At 37.1% G+C, this 18,035-nt stretch overlaps 2 protein-coding genes across 3 annotated transcripts in view; both read right to left on the reverse strand.

The window, feature by feature from the left end:
• LOC124170135 overlaps positions 1-18,035 on the reverse strand; it is a 254,629-nt gene that overhangs the window by 165,382 nt on the left and 71,212 nt on the right. The gene's annotated exons all lie outside the window — the stretch shown is intronic.
• LOC124170128 overlaps positions 13,540-18,035 on the reverse strand; it is a 48,048-nt gene continuing 43,552 nt past the window's right edge. For both annotated transcript variants that reach the window (XM_046548823.1, XM_046548822.1), the window contains 2 exons: positions 14,647-16,106; positions 13,540-13,638 (listed from right to left, as the gene is read on the reverse strand). In XM_046548823.1, coding sequence (XP_046404779.1) covers positions 13,633-13,638; positions 14,647-15,963 — 1,323 coding nt within the window. In that variant the 5' untranslated portion in view covers positions 15,964-16,106 and the 3' untranslated portion in view covers positions 13,540-13,632. The remainder of the gene's footprint in view (positions 13,639-14,646; positions 16,107-18,035) is intronic.

Raw genomic sequence — 18,035 nt, forward strand, 5'->3', positions numbered from 1 at the left:
TTTAAAGTAATTTTAACACTTTTTATAATCGAAAAACTTAATTTGTTAAAGAAAAATTTTGTAAATTCGTGATATTTCAATATTTTGTTTTCTTTTGTGAAGGACAGAAAATGTGTTTTTATATTTGGGGGGTGGGGTCCGGACCCTCCCCATGGGGAACGCCACTGGAAGGAGCGCGTAAAGGAGAGGTGGAGAGGAAGGAGCACGCCCCCTCCCTCCGTATTTCAAACAACAAGGCTACAAATGAGGGAGTCAAGGACGAACAAGTCAGATCTTGCTTCAGTGACGTCGTTGCCTTCAAAGCGAAGCCGGGCGCGCTACGTGATATATGTAGTCAGCGTTTCCAAACCGTCTCTAATTGTTTGAGGGATTAATGCTGCGCTTGTTTCTTTGAAAATTATGCTGTTTGGACAATGTTGCATATCAGTAAAGTGTAATTGAAGAATTGTAGATAGAAAACTGAGTGACAATCAATTACAGCTGAAAAAAAAACAGAAATATCGTTAGGAATGCGTCTCGTTTGGTCTAATTCTTTTTTTAAATCTCGTGCATATCATCTAATTGTCGAAGCTATCAAGATATCTTCGGGCCCGGAAAGTCACTCTCTTAGCATTTATCGTCTAGAAACGGAGAATTGAAGCAGGTAGGCCAAAAAAGGTCAGTTGGTGAGGCGAGTTAGGGATGAAACACGCTTCAATTGTTTTCGTGTGATTTGATACTTTCCTTAGAAGACAATGACTTTTGGTCCGTGTGATTTCGGATACGAAAAAAAACAACAGAGACACGGGCTGATGGACGGCCGAGGTGGTTTTCTGAAATCTGCGACGTAGTTACTTTTGACGTGGTTATCATCCTACGGCGCTGAAATTCCTCCGATTATTGTTTAACCTCTTGTTGTTAACCTCTTGGGTAGAGTCACACTATGTGCCAGTCGTATTTTGCCTTTTTTATTTTCTGGCTGAAAATTCTCGCCACGGCTGAAATTCTACTCGCAACCTCTGCGAGAGCTTTCAAACAAAACGGTTCATGAGTAGGACAAGAATCGCATGCGACGACGCATTCGAAGAGAGAATCGGAACTCTTTCCACCCTGATGGGGCGTTGCATTCACTGAAGCTATTATTTAACATTTCGGATCCAAATCCGATGTCTTCCGCGACTTTGGATCCGATGTATCCGATGAAGGGCAATATCCACGGATATTTGGATCCGAGGTATCCGATCCGACCATCCCTAAAAATAACAATAGCCGCGGTGGCTACATTCTCGTTTGGCCGCGGTGGCTAAACAATAATGTAGCGTTCATTGCGTCCATACACACTAGAGCAGCCTGGCGGGTGCGCCGTGGAGGCCGAACGCTACCTGTCGAGTCCGCCCGGAAGCCGCGGCGGCTTCTGCCAAGCAATTATCAACTTCCTCAAGGGTGCATTGATGAAACTGGGCTATACAAACGCGAATGTGTCTAATTTTTTTATTATTGACGCAGACGCGTGTTAGTCTAAAAAATTTAAATGTTTAATAAAACCCGCTCTCAGCGCGTATTTATAAGAAACTTTTTTCACAGGAAAACTCGCTCCCTGCACGTTTTTATTATCATCGGACTTCAAATATCATTCGAAAATCAAAAAAAAAAATATATTTCGATCCATTATAATTTAAAATTGGTGGTCCAGATGACTTCTCCGAATGTGATTCATAATCGCAATAATATGATTTGCCGTGACCAGCGGTTAATAAACGAACGGAAAACGCATCCATTGCTTCCCGATCCCGAGGTTTCCAATTTTTTTTCTCTGAGAGTTGCTCATGAACACGCGCCATTTCAGGGTTCGTCGGTTTGTCGCTCTTGCCGACACTTTCATGTTTCCGAGGCCTCTTAGGTATGCTAGTCGCAGCACCCGCGTGCCGGGCGTATCCTCCGCGCGGGCAAGGCTGACACCGCGGCCGCTTAAGTGTGTGGAAGCCTTTATGCCCCAAACTTATAGTCTATGCTCAAAACATTTATCTTCCTGGAATCGGAATCGACTTTAGGCGATCGATTCTGGATTCCGATTCCGTGCCCTAGAATCGGTGGTATCGAGAATCGACATTCGGAATCGACTAATCCCTACTTTGAATCCATTTCGGTATCATTACAAGTGAGGTTGGACGATGGTGTGCATGGTGCCGTACACAAGACTCAATATGGAGGATGCGACAGAGAATTAATTACCAAGAAAGATAATGAGACGAGATCAGAAGGATACGAAGAAGATAAAAGACGTAAACAACGCTGAAAATTAGAGCGATAGAAAAGTATTTGTTCTTTTTATCTTTTGATTCATGATGCGATAACTGCCTGGTAGGAGATAGCTCCAGCTGTGCGGATGTTTATGTATTTTATATACTAATAACATGTATTTTATCAATAACTAAATACACTTTATTTCCATATGGTAAGCGTGATGGGTGAACGTGGACCAAAAACATTATTTTTCCAAAGTTCCAACTTCGAATGAATTTTATGTTTTAGTTGCGTCAGTAAATGTCTTAAATTGATCTCCCATTATTTTAACTATCCGATTCGCATTTTAACGTTGTGTTTCTTTTTAGCTTTATCAACTCATAGGGGCGACCCTGTTTAGATTTAGGCGTTCCTACATTTTGGATATCGGTTTCAGGAACAAGTTTTTAATCGCCCAAGACCCAATGTTCGTAGGTCGCGCGTAATTTTTGCATTGCGGGTGACTCTTTTAAATATTAACCGTGGCTACTGCCGGCGTCAAAATGATATGCCGCTGTATTTTTCGAATTTATATCTGGACTTCAGTGATTGCCATTATAATGTTTAATACGTCATTTTCAAGAAAATTTTATTCCAAGTTCACGTTTATTTTTTGTTTTACGAAAAATTAAAAAATGTAGACACGTGAATGCAATAAATGAATTCGCGCACTATAAATTTAGCCGTTTTGAACTTCAAGAACTTTGTAACTCAACACGGGGAAAACTACCACGTCTACAACATTCATTTACCAAAAGTAGCTGCAAACATTAATTTAAAATAATAAAATAGCTTTTTTGTATTTTCAGAACGCATGGAAAATTTTCAAATAAATTAAGAAGTGTTTCTATCCATTTTATTTCTTTTTGGGGTAAACTGTAGTCATGTTGCAACAAAATATGCGTTCTAAAATACGCAAAAGCCCTTCCATTCATCTACATTAGTTTTTGCAACTTAATCTGGAAGATTAACGTTGTAGGCGTAGTAGTTTTCCCAAGGTTGAGTAACAAAGTTCATGAAGTTGACAAAACGGTTAATTTTGTGGTGCGCGGATTTATTTATTGCACTTGCATTTTTTAATTTTTCATTAAACAAAAAAAAATATGAATTGAGAACAAAATTTCATTGAAAATGACGTATTATTTATTATTATGGCATTCAATGAAGTCCATAAAATAAATTCGCATAGTACAGCGGCACATCATTTTGACGCCGACAGTAGTGCCGGTGAGCTTAAGTTAGTCAGGAGCGAAAGCCTCTTCTTCGTGCCCAAAGTTCGTGCTTCGCTCTCCGGTTGTGACGCAGTGCACGTGAATTGGGTTGCTAGTGGCATTAGTTCTCATTGTCCGTTATAGTCCACGAATTTCCATGATGGGTAAATATAGTTCGGTGGCTTATCTAACTGAAGCACTCGACCGTAATTCGGAGGATCTGGGTTCGAATCCCGGCTACGGCGAGTGATTTCTTTCTCTGTTGAATATTCTCCCGATTTGTGCATTGCAGTTAAAGCTCTGTGAAGCTCTCTTCTAGGTTAGTCCAGTTATATTTCAGACTTGATTAACTTTATAACAAAGCTACTGGTATTAACTAACCTAAGGTTTAGTTGCTTTGGAATTACTGTGAAAATTACGATCAATCAATATTATCAATCATTTTGTGGGGAGACACTTCCACAGAGCGTCCGGGGCAATGTTAAATCATTTGCATTTACGGCAACGTCATCACTCATTTCTCCAATTGCAAATACTTTCAAACACAGGAGCAGGTATTTCATAAACTTCATTGAAGTTAACTGAGATATATTTCGTCATTAATCCTTAGGAAAACATGTGCTTGATCACAGCACATTACTCAATGCTATCCACTTTTATAAACAAATGAAAGTTGTTCACTACAACCGCCAACAACAATGAAACTTTTGGATGGATACAGCTGAAACATTAACAGCTGACAAGTCACGAGTGATACTTTCCCGTGATAATTATTTTTGAAGCTGAGAGAGCAATTTATCGGAGATTCCAAGGACTTATTGAACGACCCTCATAATTGATGTATTTTGTTTCTAATCTCAAATATGAGAAGACTTCCCAGACCCTTGTGACCCCCCCTCCACAAAAAAATCCTTGATCCGCCTCCGGCATGATTCACATATGTACCGTTTTCTTCGGTGACAACCAATAACTTTCCGCAATTAGTGTTTCACCTCCGTATGATTTCAAGAATAGGATTGCGCACGAAATATAAAAACAATGACGCATGACAAATATGACGCATTTCTGACATAACTTAGCTTCACTTTATATTATTCCGTAACTTAAATTTATCGACTTATCAACGAAACTTATTTGTAGAGTTTTTATATTAGCCCGCACCCACACATCGAAGATAATATTTCACTACAACAGATAATTTTGCTTGAACTAGTGTTAATATAATTTCCACTGATGTATCAAATGAAAAAAGTCTTAAGGATTACACGTAATATTTAGGAAAACTATGTATGTGCATTATACTGCATTTTACACATTATTATTATTATAGCATTCCAAGGATTTAGGTAGGTTTCCATGGAGTACTAAAGAAGTGATTTGGGAGCTTCCCTTTCCTTCCAGCGCTGCTTTTTTTAATTCACTGTAAGGCCAACTCCCATTCAATTAATATAAAATTCTATTCTTTTCCTTCCCCACCCTTGTTTCTCTAACATTCTACCCTCTAACAGCAATTTCAACATCCCCTCCCCGCTAAGTACTCGCTCCATCCATACATTCTGTGTCCTCCGTACCTCATCTAAAAGATGCATCTCCTCGCCAACCATATCCAGCACTTCGTCGTTCCTTTTCCTCTCCGTCCATTTCACCTTCTCAATTCTTCTCCATACCCACATCTCGAATGCGTCTAATCTTCTCTCGTCTTCTTTCCTCAGTGTCCACGTTTCCGCACCGTAGAGAGCTACACTCCAAATCAAACTCTTCACTGACCTTTTCCTTAAACTCTTACATAACGATCCTCTTAGAAGATCCTTCCTGTTCATGAACGCCTCCTTTCCTAAACCAATTCTCTTCCTAATGTCCTACGCTTCCCTTACCATCTCTTCAGCATACACGTTAAAGAGCGGCGGCGATAGATGCCTAGGCCAATGCTTGCCCACCCAGATTCTCCGTCCGCTACCCTCACTTGCGCAGTCTGGGCCAAATACAGTAGGACGGATCGTAAAAATCGATTTTTTTCAAATCCATCTGGCCCAATAAAAAAAAGTTGTGGGACCGATTAATAATAAGGCTTGAAAATTTAGAGACCTCTCCGTGAACCCTTGCTCAAATGAAATTTAAGGGGAGAGGGTAACAATTCCAAAAATATAATATTTTATGGTCATTCCCTAAAGTTTTTAACGAGTTACTGTCCTTCAGAACAGAAATTTCGTGCATTCTGACGTATCTGACACCGTTCAGCCACAAAATGCCTAGTTTGAGTCCGCATTCGCGAAGAAATTATTCCAACGCCCACGCAGCGTCTCGGATACAAGAGCGGCAGGCCGATCCCGTCCCCTCCCCGCTCGCTTCTACCCCTCCCACGCCTCGAATACAGCCCGAAAATTCATCCCGCGTGTTAATGCTAGGAGGGCGTTTGTCTTTGATAATGTATATCGGAAGATGATAGAAGGTAAAAAAGGCTGCGTAGTGAGATGACTTGTCTCTTGTTTGGCGCCTCGTCGGCGTTAAACAAATCGATGTTACCAACTTTTAGATAAGTGATGACATATTTTTACATCCGAGAACGCAAGAAAGGAGCCTACGGTTTATAAAACGGCCTCTCAAGTGGCTATGAAGGTGTGCGAACTTTGGATATGCGCTTCTATTCCGGTATTGTCCGCAGCCAGTTTTCAATGTATACGCTCTACCATCCCGATTTTTTTCAATGTCTTTGGACCGAAAACTAAACTTTTTCATAAGTTTGAAAATTTCAAAATGAAATTAAATTTTTTAAGACGCATTAGACACGCTGAAAAAAATATATATTGTAACCGCTTCATCAAAGTACGATCCTAATTTTTCCTGATTTTTAAAATTATTGGAACACTGTCAAAAACAAGAATTACTGCTTTGCGCCATTTGCATCCATGCATTCCAGGAGGATATTTGATTTGATTGTTGAGAGAAACGAATGTTTATTAGTTTGAAATATTATTGATTAAGAATAAATATTATTATAAACAATGCCTATCTCACTTAGATTAATAGTAATTTATGGTTACAACCATACTGTCAAGCTTCAAGTTCGTCTTCATTCTTCGATAAATACAGCGTCAGCCAAAAACGATTTTTTTCATATCTCCTGACTTAACCATTAAACTATCGCCAGCATTTGAGCCATTTTACTAGGAGTTTTACATCGTCTACTATTACCGATGTATCCATGAGGCACAGAGCTCAGGGAAACATCTCCTAATAATCACCTATTAAAACTGCCATTGGTCGGAATGTTTACTTCGTTTAATAGAATATTAATAATCTTTATTTAAACCGAGGGCTACCTGCTAGCAGCTTGCATCTTTACGGCGCTCGCAGCCTCGCACCAAGGTGTCCTCACACGGTGGCAGCTGGAACCAGAATGACGTCAGACGGGCTTTTCCCAGCCAGTGGCGTAGCCAGTAATTTCGTTCGGGGGGGTGGTCCAAAACCAGGGGGGAAACTTTTTGAAAAACCGGGATCTAAGTAATGGGTTTTAAACTAATTTTAACACTTTTCATAATCGAAAAATCGAAATTCGTTAAAGAAATATTTAGTAAATTCCTGATTTTTCAATATTTTGTTTTCCTTTATGAAGGAAAATAATTGTGTTTTTATATTTGGGGGGGGGGGGGGTGCGGATCCCCCTGGCAACGCGACTGTTCCCTGCATTCATACTTAGCCGTCGCGTATTTTACGTGCTTGAAATTTTTCACTTTTTATTTAATCGCGAAAAATATGCATCGTCATTAAAATCTAGTGTAGAATGCGTACTCCAGAAGCAATAATCTTTCGATTTAGACAATAAAAAATAATGATAGGAAACCATAAAATTGGGTTGAGGAATTAAAATTCGGCCGCACGCCCAAAAATGGCGCTGACCCGCCAGACGCATCTTCAAGTGCATAAACAAACGGTAGTCGCTCGGCGCTACATCGGGACCATAGAGGTTACTGGAGGGGGCACGCCCTATCCTTTCCAATAGCGGGAAGTGAAGCCAGGGGGGCGTGGCCAAATTGCGCATGTAGCCATGATGCCGTGCCCCGCTATAACAGTCTTACGGGGCAACGACAAACTTTTGTTTTAACTCATTAAATAATGCCTATAGGCATTTTTCGCGAAAGGTACGATGAAAATTAATAGTAATACATGCCCAAAGAATACATTTATGCTGGATCAGAGCCCTTGTGACCTGCAGGAAGACAATAATCAACGGACAATGAGGTGTTTAGTCACCTTGTTTGTTGGTGAGGTGAGGTGCTTGTTACCTCTATGATCGGGACTGTTTGGAGGGTGGTTTAATTGTTCCCAGCCAAAGGAGGTTGTTAGGTCTTGTGCTCGATTTGCTGTGTGTGGACGGGCATTATCGTGGAGCAAAACGACGCCTGCACTCAGCCTTTTGTTTTGAATATCGCGGCGGAGTTTTTAAGTCCCACAGTTCGCTGTTGCATAGATTGTGTCACCGCAAGTCAAAAAACGACCAGAAACAATCATTTAATGGCGGGAGAGCGACATTCCGATGATGACGAAGTGAAAACGACCGTGAAGCAGTGGTTGTCTAACCAGGCGGCAAGCTTCTTTGACGATGGCATACAAAAGTTGGCCCCAAGATACGATAAATGCCTCAATAGTAATGGGATTTATGTAGAAAAGTAGATTATGGCCTTTCAAGTGAATAAATTATTTTCGAAATAAAATTACTTGTTTTTTATGTCAAAACGGTACTTACTTTAAAAACAAGGCTCGTACATGGAAGTGACTTAATTGAAATCCAAGCATTATTCTCCCCAATGCTCTTAATATAACTCATTTTATTTCATCTAATATGAACCCTCAAATATATTTTTTTCGATATTTGTATCTTACCGAATATGCTGAAGGTCGCGGGTTTTCATCACGTCAAATTCATGTCGTAGGTTCTATCCCGGTTCTCAACTACAATTTATATATATTTCACCCTAAAATAATACTGTTTTAAGCTCTCCAATGACACCAAGTTATCGCCAATAGCAATGACAACTATATCGAGATTTTCTGAAAATTGTGTATATCATAAAAGCGCAAAAACGCTGAAATGAAGAATGTCGCAAAAAATAATACCAGAATCAGATTCAGACGATCAACATCAACAAGGAACTTCTTTTTATGTTGCTAATTTAGGTAAAATCACGACGCTATTATTTTTGACCGGCTTTTAATTTGGGACCACTGTCGACCATTTTAATCCCTATTGTGTCAGTGACCCCAACCTCCGTGGCATGATTCTTACCTTGCGTTTAAGACGTTCTATACTCTATACATAGCAGTCCGTGTGAAAAAATTCCCCTTATTGCTTTATTGCCTCGGTCAATGAAGGGGTTTTCGCACTTTTGAAGATCACTTCTCTTCGACATCCGCGCAAGCGATTTATAAGAAGTAGTTCGCACGGGGTTTTCCAAAAATACTTCTTTCCAATTGGTTGAAAAATATTCCTTTCACGACTTCAACTAGAAAATCAGTCACTTTATCTTCTTGATTCCGAAAGGATCCCAGTGCTTGTCCTACGTAAGCTAATAACCAGGGTTTCTTTTACCTGGATCGTGAAATTTCAGAGTTGAGGCCAAGCTACCACTATTGATAGTGAAGGATATCTAGTTAATTTAAAAAGGTAATTTTTCCAATAAAAATGTGGCAGTGAGTGTATTACAGGCGGTCCCCGACTTTCGTACACAATGCGATCCCGAAAAATTGTACGAAAGTCGAACCATTGACTCCCATACTAATTAGGGGTTACTTTCCAAAGGAGCGGAATGTACGCACTAAAACCTTTTTTTCGCCGATTTTATTTCAATTGATTTACTTTTGATAATATGTCAATAAAACTCCTCAAATCGTCTGATTTCGTTCGAAAATACGCTGAAAATGCAAATAAAAGTTTAAAAAACAAGAACTCCGATGGGTATCGAGTGAAACTTGCTCTTGGCGGGGAAGTTGACATTCCACTTATTACGTCCACTACAAACAAAAAGGCATATCAAGAAGCATAACAAAAGTAGTTGTTGAACCCGCACTCTGGATACCTTTTAATTTTTACACAAAAATTCGATATTCGGCAGGTGACATTCGTGATCGTGTATATTTCGCATGTTATTCATAAAAGACAAATGGAATTCGAGTGATATTTCGCGCATTATCGTTGCTGAAGGTGCACATGAATTAAACAGCACTCAAACGAAAGAACACAATTAGAAAGAAGATCTTAATAGTTCTATTGAAAGCTATTTGCGATGATGTCTAGTCAACTTCTTTTGAAAAATATCTCTAATGAAGGCAATCTCTCCTCTTGATAAAGGAGCCTATAGCAGGCAGTCTCTCTCCCAAATAAATCACCTAGTTCAGAGTCAACTACCAACAATTCCCTTCATTATATACGTTCGTGTTGCTCGCATATACTGCCATTTGAAACAATTGAATGCTGGGATGCGCAATAAACATCGCGGGAATTTAAAAAAAAATACAGACCAACGTCCGAAAGTCCGAATTTAGCGTACGAAAGTCAAGCAAAAGGTGTCAATTTTGAATGTACGAAAGTGCGAATTGTACAAAAGCCGAGGACCGCCTGTATTCATGGAATGTTATTCTAATTTCGTCCTGGGCCGGTTATTTACACTGTTGATCTTTCGTATGAGTAACAAATGGAGCGCTTTAAAGTAAATATCAAAGAAATTCATGACCATATAGTTAATGAAAATCGAAAACCTTTGCATTAAAAACGTAAATTTTCCCTTCAATATCTTCGTCATAAGTAAAATTGGGTAAAGACGTGAAGACAAAGGAAATTTTGAAGAACGTTATGAGCTAATACTTTTTCAGTCGGTATTTACAGAAGTTGAAGGATGTAAGAGAACTATCGTAGAGCTTGAAATAAAATATCGACGTTGGTTAGAGAAGGATACACCATTCCCAGAAGAATTGCATAAATCTCTTCTTGAGACTTCTTGCTCATGTTGGTACCTGTATTCACATATTCGTATTGACTTAAGCACACGCAAAAAATTTTGTGCTGGGCTAAATTGGGAGATCTCTTCCGAAGGCTCCTCGTTACTTTGAACCTTATTATATCAATAGGCATGAATGTGATAATGATAAAGAAATGTCTCCAAAGACATACGAAGCTTATTTTTACTGGAGGAGCGAACTTCTGATGAGGACAGTGACGGAATCCAAAGAAAACTGCTTTTGGGCAGGTTAATTGATTCTTTAATTTTTCCCATGTTTTACACATTTATGTTAATTTATCATGAGTCATAAATGATTTTAATTCAGATTAATTTTAAACTTATTTTTTATTGCTACCGATTATTTTCAATGAAATGTGCCCTCTCAAATGAAGCGGTCCGAATAATTGATTTTTGTAGTCTCAACAAATGATTTAAAAAATCCCATGGTCCACTTTTCAGCAATATTTTATTAGTTTCACGTTATACAGCCTTTAAAATATTTCAACGAGATACTTATACATGGAAGAAATAATTTTTGGCCAGACTTTTCGATTGAAGATCACTACAAGCATTGCGATCAAGTGATGTTCATTCATTTTATGAGCATAAACTTCATTATTTAGTCTAACACTGCATAAGTATATTCTTAAGTCTCTTTTTGACTCTGGCTCAAGTAAATCAAATATAGCAAGTTACTTGAAATTTTCTTTAAATTTTCTAATTTTAATAAATTGAATAAATATCCATTAATCGTTTTCCATCATTTAAGTAAGCATGCAAATTAAATTTCGTTATGTTATCGCTACACCCGAACTATCTTCCAACACAGGCCCTTGAGCATACTTGGCAATAGTGAATTAATAATGCCATTTTTGGGCATGGTAAAATAATTAAACATTTTATTCATATTCCTCTTGTTGAAATAACTTTAAACTTAAAGAATATCATAATAATATTATAAAGTAATATTTTTTGAGGATAGCTATAAACTTTTACACAAATGGCTCAGTACTAATTTTCTCTGTAAAAGTCAATGGTAGTGTATGATGTACCAAAATACTTTATTAACCTCACACAATTGAAAAACCATTTTTATATCAATTATATGCTTTTCAACATCATTAATGTTGTAATTCAGGCAAAGGTATTCCTCAAACTGCCGTTGAAAATGTTTGTTTCAACCTTGTAACAGTACACAGCATGGATTCACGAAAAATTGAAAGAAAGTGGTTTAAACAGATATAACGACGTTCAGATTCCCTGTAGATGAGACTTAAGTCTGAGTTGTAAATGTCCACGTAGATGAAGAATAAAACCTGGTGGTAATACCAAGGAAAGCTTACACACATTATTAATTGTATTAGCAAATCTTGCTGCCAGGTTCTTACAAGGGACACAAATTGACTTCATTGCTATATAAACGTTACTTCATTTACATGTTTACGTGATTAATATTATTACTTAAGTATGTGAACTCACTCTCCAAGATTAACATTTACAAGTTAAAAATCATAATGCAATTAACATTCAAAATATATACCTATCACCAGACATGACTGTGAAATCCTATAAATCCAGAAATGATTGCAACACTAAACAGGAGATAATGAAATTATTACAATCTTCTGACACCTAATGGTAACAAATACAAAATCTGGGCTGTTAATCCGGCTATGCATATAATTATTATCTATCCATTCATAGCTTTCCAGAATCCAATTATTACGAGCACAAAGTAAACATTTCCAATGCATGATATGAACAAAATCCAACTTTCTTCAGAAAACAAACGAAACGTAAATAGAACCATATTTCAAGTACTCCCACCTAGCTGAGGGAATACGTATGTTGTTCAACAAAAGTTTATTTACAGAAAGAACTGAATGAGTAACATGTAAAAGGCTGAAAATTAAAAGGTAAAGTAAAATACTGTTACATAAAGTGAAATCCATGCACATATTGAATGATTTGACAAATAAATAGCCAGTATAAACAATGGAGCCTACGATTAAAAGAACTCCCAAAGGAGAATGACATTAAAAAGACACATTAGGAAATAGCTACATTTAATATTTATATGTACAGAGAATGCGTACAATGATAATCTATTACGCTCCATTTACTCCTTCAAAACAAAGCCAGCTCTCGTAAGAAATAGGAGACATTAATCATTGTTCATAAAAAAGCACATGCATATTTTTTTTATGCAACAGAATATTGACTTTATAAGAGTAATGTTGAAAATGTATATGTGCATTAATAAAGAAAATACTCCTCCTTAACACCACTGATAATATGATATAGACAAAACTGAATAAGAATAGTAAATAGTTACAAACATATAGGAATGGAAATTTAAGGATTTTTGTATTATTTGATTATGACATTTTTAAATGTCTCCCAAAATGTAAATAATGTATAAAAATCAAATCAAAAACTTTGTTTGCTTTAACATAATACAAAATTAAATTTTACGTCATAGATTTACATTATATACCAGATGATTGAACTCTATAATATTCAACGAATACATTGAACTACATCATGTTAACCTTACAGCATCTTTGCTGCAAACTACAAGGAAATGTTTTAAAATTGCATGGGCCATTCAATGTCAAAGAAATTAACAAATAAACAACAATAGTCACTAAAAGGTAGCATAAAAAGGAGATAACAAGGCAAAATATAATTCTGATAGTTGAATTAGAGCAACTTATGTTGCAAATGGATAGAATTGAAAATGGCTTGAAGCTATACAACAAGAATTATTAAATATTTAAACCAATATGGTGTGTTCCTTCAAAAAACTTACATATGCATACATGAGATGTAAAGTGTAATGTTATAACAAAAATAGATATATCAGTAGAAAACTGAAATAAACTTTGATTAAATGATGTGTCCACATTATTGTAACAACACAACTCTCAAAATGTGATTACCATTCTAATAAAATCAGTACCATGTAGCAAACATGAAATCAATAAAAATGCGAGTGATTGTTAACATAAGATAAGTGTGACTATTACATGAAACACGCGAGTACTTAAGTTGACCCATTTTTACTAAAACTGAAAGGCCTCATGAAAATCTATTGAAGGTAAACGGAATATTCCTCTTCTGGACCAGCTCCATTGTATCCTTTAAAAGGAATCACGCCAAATTCATCTCTGAAAGAATAATAAACAGAAATTAATGGATGCCACCTTGAGAAAAGAATGCAATTACAACCAATGTGCAAAGTTACCATTGGGTCCATAATAATTAATAGTGAAATAAGATATTACTCCCATTTACAGAAATTCATTGGAATAATAATAACAAATAATTATGAAATATCTTCATATAAATCTAAGTTCCAAAAAACAATTATTTACTTCATCAGTGAAAATTATTGGATTTACTGCTCTTCCAATTTTACGTGTGCATCACTAACTTGATATATCATGGATTGGAATATAGACAATCTTCAACTTTCTTGTATCATATTAACTTAAACTATGATAATTATCCATTAGATTAGAGTTTGAAGATTTTGAATAGTCACCATTTTAAAGTTATGGCATCTTTGAGCATGTTAGAGGTGTATTATGGGCTATCTTTTGAAAGGATATATTCAATTTGTTATATCAGGTGATAGAATATTTTATCAAAACTTCATTCCTATGCTAAATATGTTATAATTACAACACCTGTCCAACAAGGAATCATACTACCCATAGAACACAGAGAAAGGACATGTTTAATGAGCAAGAAATTTCATTTCGCCTCTAAAAGCAAAACATTTAAAATTAACGGCCCACTTTTGGAACATATTGGAAAATTAAATTACGAACAAATTTATCAGTAAATCAAAACTGTGTTGATATTTAAATTTAATAATTAACTATTCAATTTCTCTTAAAGCTTTAAATGATCATTTGAATGTTTTAACTAAGACAATAATATTACGAATCATGCCAAATAATTGCAAACAATGAGTATTATTTATTCTCTTTTACACAATAGCACAGAAAATAAGATTCCAGACTGCACTGCCTGTGCAGAAATGTATTTGCTCCATTTCTGGATATTGATTAAAAAGGGATGCCAATTGATAGAAAGGAAGTAATTCATTTTGTTTTAATATTACAGAGGAAGGGGAAGTATAAGTGTGAGAAATGAAAAGTAATACTCACCCTCGCCTTGGCTAGCAGTGTTGGCATCACGTGGTTTGAATACAAGGAGAGGAGGAGAGGGTAGTACTGCTGCAGATAATATCTTTCTTCTTTGAATCCATCATAAGCGATTATCCAAGGGACAGCAGCTGCGAGGTGACATACTCTTGCCAATTCCGTCTTCAGATCCAATGCATCATTGATAACGCAATATAATCTCCCTCCCCTCTTCCTCCTCTCCTCCTCCGCCTCCTCTACAGCCCTCATCCACTCTCTCTCACGTTCCACGTCTCCCTTGCTATACGGCCTCCCCTCATTACCAAAGACCAATTTCAGGGATAATTGAGAGAGGGCCCAAGCTAAAAAAGCACATACGTAAGTCTCATCATCATCCTCTGCACCCAAATAAACAGTATCACTCTCAAAATCACAAAACGAACATAAATATCTCCCATTCCTCAGAGTCCCATCCAATTGCACAACAATCTCCTTCATCCTTCCAATGCATTCAGAACCGCAATCCACCATCACCTTCACCCGATCATCCCAACACAAACATTTTATAATACAAGCAGTGCAATCATCTTCATCGTACATTCTCTCATACATTCTACGCATTTTATCCAATCCATTTCCAAACACACAAGTAGTCCTACGCAACATGGCGTCCACACACTCCTGTCTAGCTGCGACTGGATCCAATTGCGCTGGACTGATTGCAGCCTCCCCTCCTAATTCACACTTTATAGAAGTAACATCTTCCACAGTCGACGTCACCGCCTCTTCCAAGCATCGCAACAATGTGTCTCGTCCACACACTTGCGTCTTGAGTTCCTCCAACGATGAGATCAGCTGGCACATAAGCGATTTCATCTCCTGCCTCAATGCGTCCACAGAGGACTTGAGGGATTCAATATCCTGATTATTCCTAGCTACGGGTGTAATGTGGTCATTGCTTCTACTGGATGATGGCTCCAGGCGGTGCATCATCGCTTGGTCCCTCCTGTGGACCAATGTTACCAACTTTAGAATGAGGGAGCGGTCCAATTCTTCTGGGAAACGCCGCACCATCTCCTCGGCAGAAGAAACTGCGTTCAATTGAGAGTCATCCTTAAGATCTGTGTCTGCCCCTCTTGCAAGCAGCTCTTCCACCCAGTCAGCCTTCCCAAGCCTCACACCAACATGCAACAGAGTTCTTTGCCTCACACACCGAACATCCACATCTTCCACTTCTTCCAGTAGCTCTTTATTCTTGAGAAATGATCCAGTCAACACTCCAGCAATGAGCCTCTCCTCAACAAGTTCCTCCATGTTTGTAGTAGAAATGCTGCTCGCCATTTTAACGGAACAATGAAATATTTAATTGAATGTTTGATAGACTTAGCAGACAGGAAGGCACTAATGGAAACAATGCGTGGTGGCGATGGTCTGAGAGAAGTAAGACACTATCTCAGCGTTTACAAGGAAGGATGAAATAATGACTGCAAAGAAACGGAATGAATATGAAATTAATACATAAAATAAGCAACAGTAATAATTACATAAAAACTTATATTAATACTCAAACTAGAGAACTAGCGTACGTCTGACTTGAGAAACAAGCATAAATATACTATGCAACTCAAAATATAAAGACAAATGCACAGAAGTGGTATCTATCAAATGACATTACACGAACTCATCATTATTATGGTTAAACTTCAAATTCTCAGCTAACCTGAGCAATCTGACTATGCAAAAAGATTTCGGGGATGGTATTGAAAGAACAAAAATTTCCCTTTAATTTGATTCATCATTTAGTCACATAATAATTCTGATCAGAGGAGTAACTAGAAATATGATTCGGGGGGATTGGATGGCAAGGGATTGCGACCCCCCTCTGGGAATATTATTGAAATAAGACATGCCTGATATACATTTTACATCACTTTGACACTAAAAAATTAACTCAATGCAAATGTGGTAATTAAATTTCGTAACTGGAAAAATATTTAAAATAATTTTTTATTCTCTGAGGATTTGTGGGATTATCTATTCCCTCAACTCTCCATAATTATGCCACAACTATCACAAAAATTCAAAGCTTTAGAAAAACCACGGAAACCTATCAGAGATGACCCAATGGTGAAAACTGCTGACTAGGTTATCACGAGAGCGTAAAGTTTAATTAAAATCATAGAATGAATCTAAGGTTTTGCTAAGCCCCAATATTGATGATATGTAAATATTTAGCCTATCCTTTTTAAAAAATAAGAGATTTTTTTCCAAATTTAAAGATATAATTTCCATAATCACCAAAAGAAGCCTATTTCGTTGGAAAAGTTCCTTCTCCCGAGTAACTAAGGAAATCACTGCTAGAATTTGTGCTAGGTAAATAAAAGGATAGAAAAATTATGGCATCGTACCGATTAGTATACCTTGATCAACCACCCTTTAAATATGCATGCGCAAACCAATATATAGAGTTATGTATTGAAAAACATTTTGTCGAAATTATTATGTAAAATCCGTCACAGTAGCTACTGTCATCTGTCAGCTAAATCAGCCATCTAGATGGCTGATTTAGCTGCATGTGGATTCCGAAATAGTATATCATTATCTCTGTATTATCCTTCTCTTTTCGGATTGTGAAATGGATATAATGTGATACGTAATATGAATAGAGATAAGGGAGACATCTATGGGGAGGGGGAGGTAATATTTACGATAACTCTCACATTCCTGACATGCTCACCATGGTTACGGTGATGTTGATAATTGTCTTGTTGATTTCAGAATTCTATTAACTATCACATCGCTTAAAAGAATGTAGCTCACTGGGTTCATATCCTTACTTTTCAACTTCAGCGTAATGTTTTCAGGGTATTGGGAATGTTGCTAATTGCATTAACTGAAAGAAAACTTTAGGACACACTACCAAGAATTCACTATACATATTCAGCCAGACATTCAAATGCAAGCGACTCCATTTTCAAGATTTATTTATTTTAGTACTCTTTCCTTGCTGAGAAAGTTCAGTTTTTCAGCTTCTCTGACGTAATTTAATAGTAAAAATAGATCCATATGATGGAGAAAAAGCCTTTTCGAGTAACGTAACTCTCACTGAATATTGCTAAGGATAAATAATCAGAAAATCAATAACAATATTTTCCATCATTTATTAGTGAATCGCCTGTCCAAAATTTTCTCTCTTTTCACGATAACAGAAGGTCTTTATTAAATGATTCCATGGTGAAACTCTATCATGGAGGAATTGAAATTTTAGATATCCTTTGATAGTAACATGAAAGAACGTTACAAACGATATTTTAAAGGTTAACCCATAATCAGTGACGTGTGATTTTTGTCACATAACCAGTGGCGTCACAGTGGGACCGCAAGCAGAGTCTTTTGTTAACTTTGCTAAAATA

The sequence above is a fragment of the Ischnura elegans genome, chromosome 13, assembly GCF_921293095.1.
Source record: "Ischnura elegans chromosome 13, ioIscEleg1.1, whole genome shotgun sequence".
In the NCBI taxonomy this organism is placed as follows: Eukaryota; Metazoa; Arthropoda; class Insecta; order Odonata; family Coenagrionidae; genus Ischnura; species Ischnura elegans.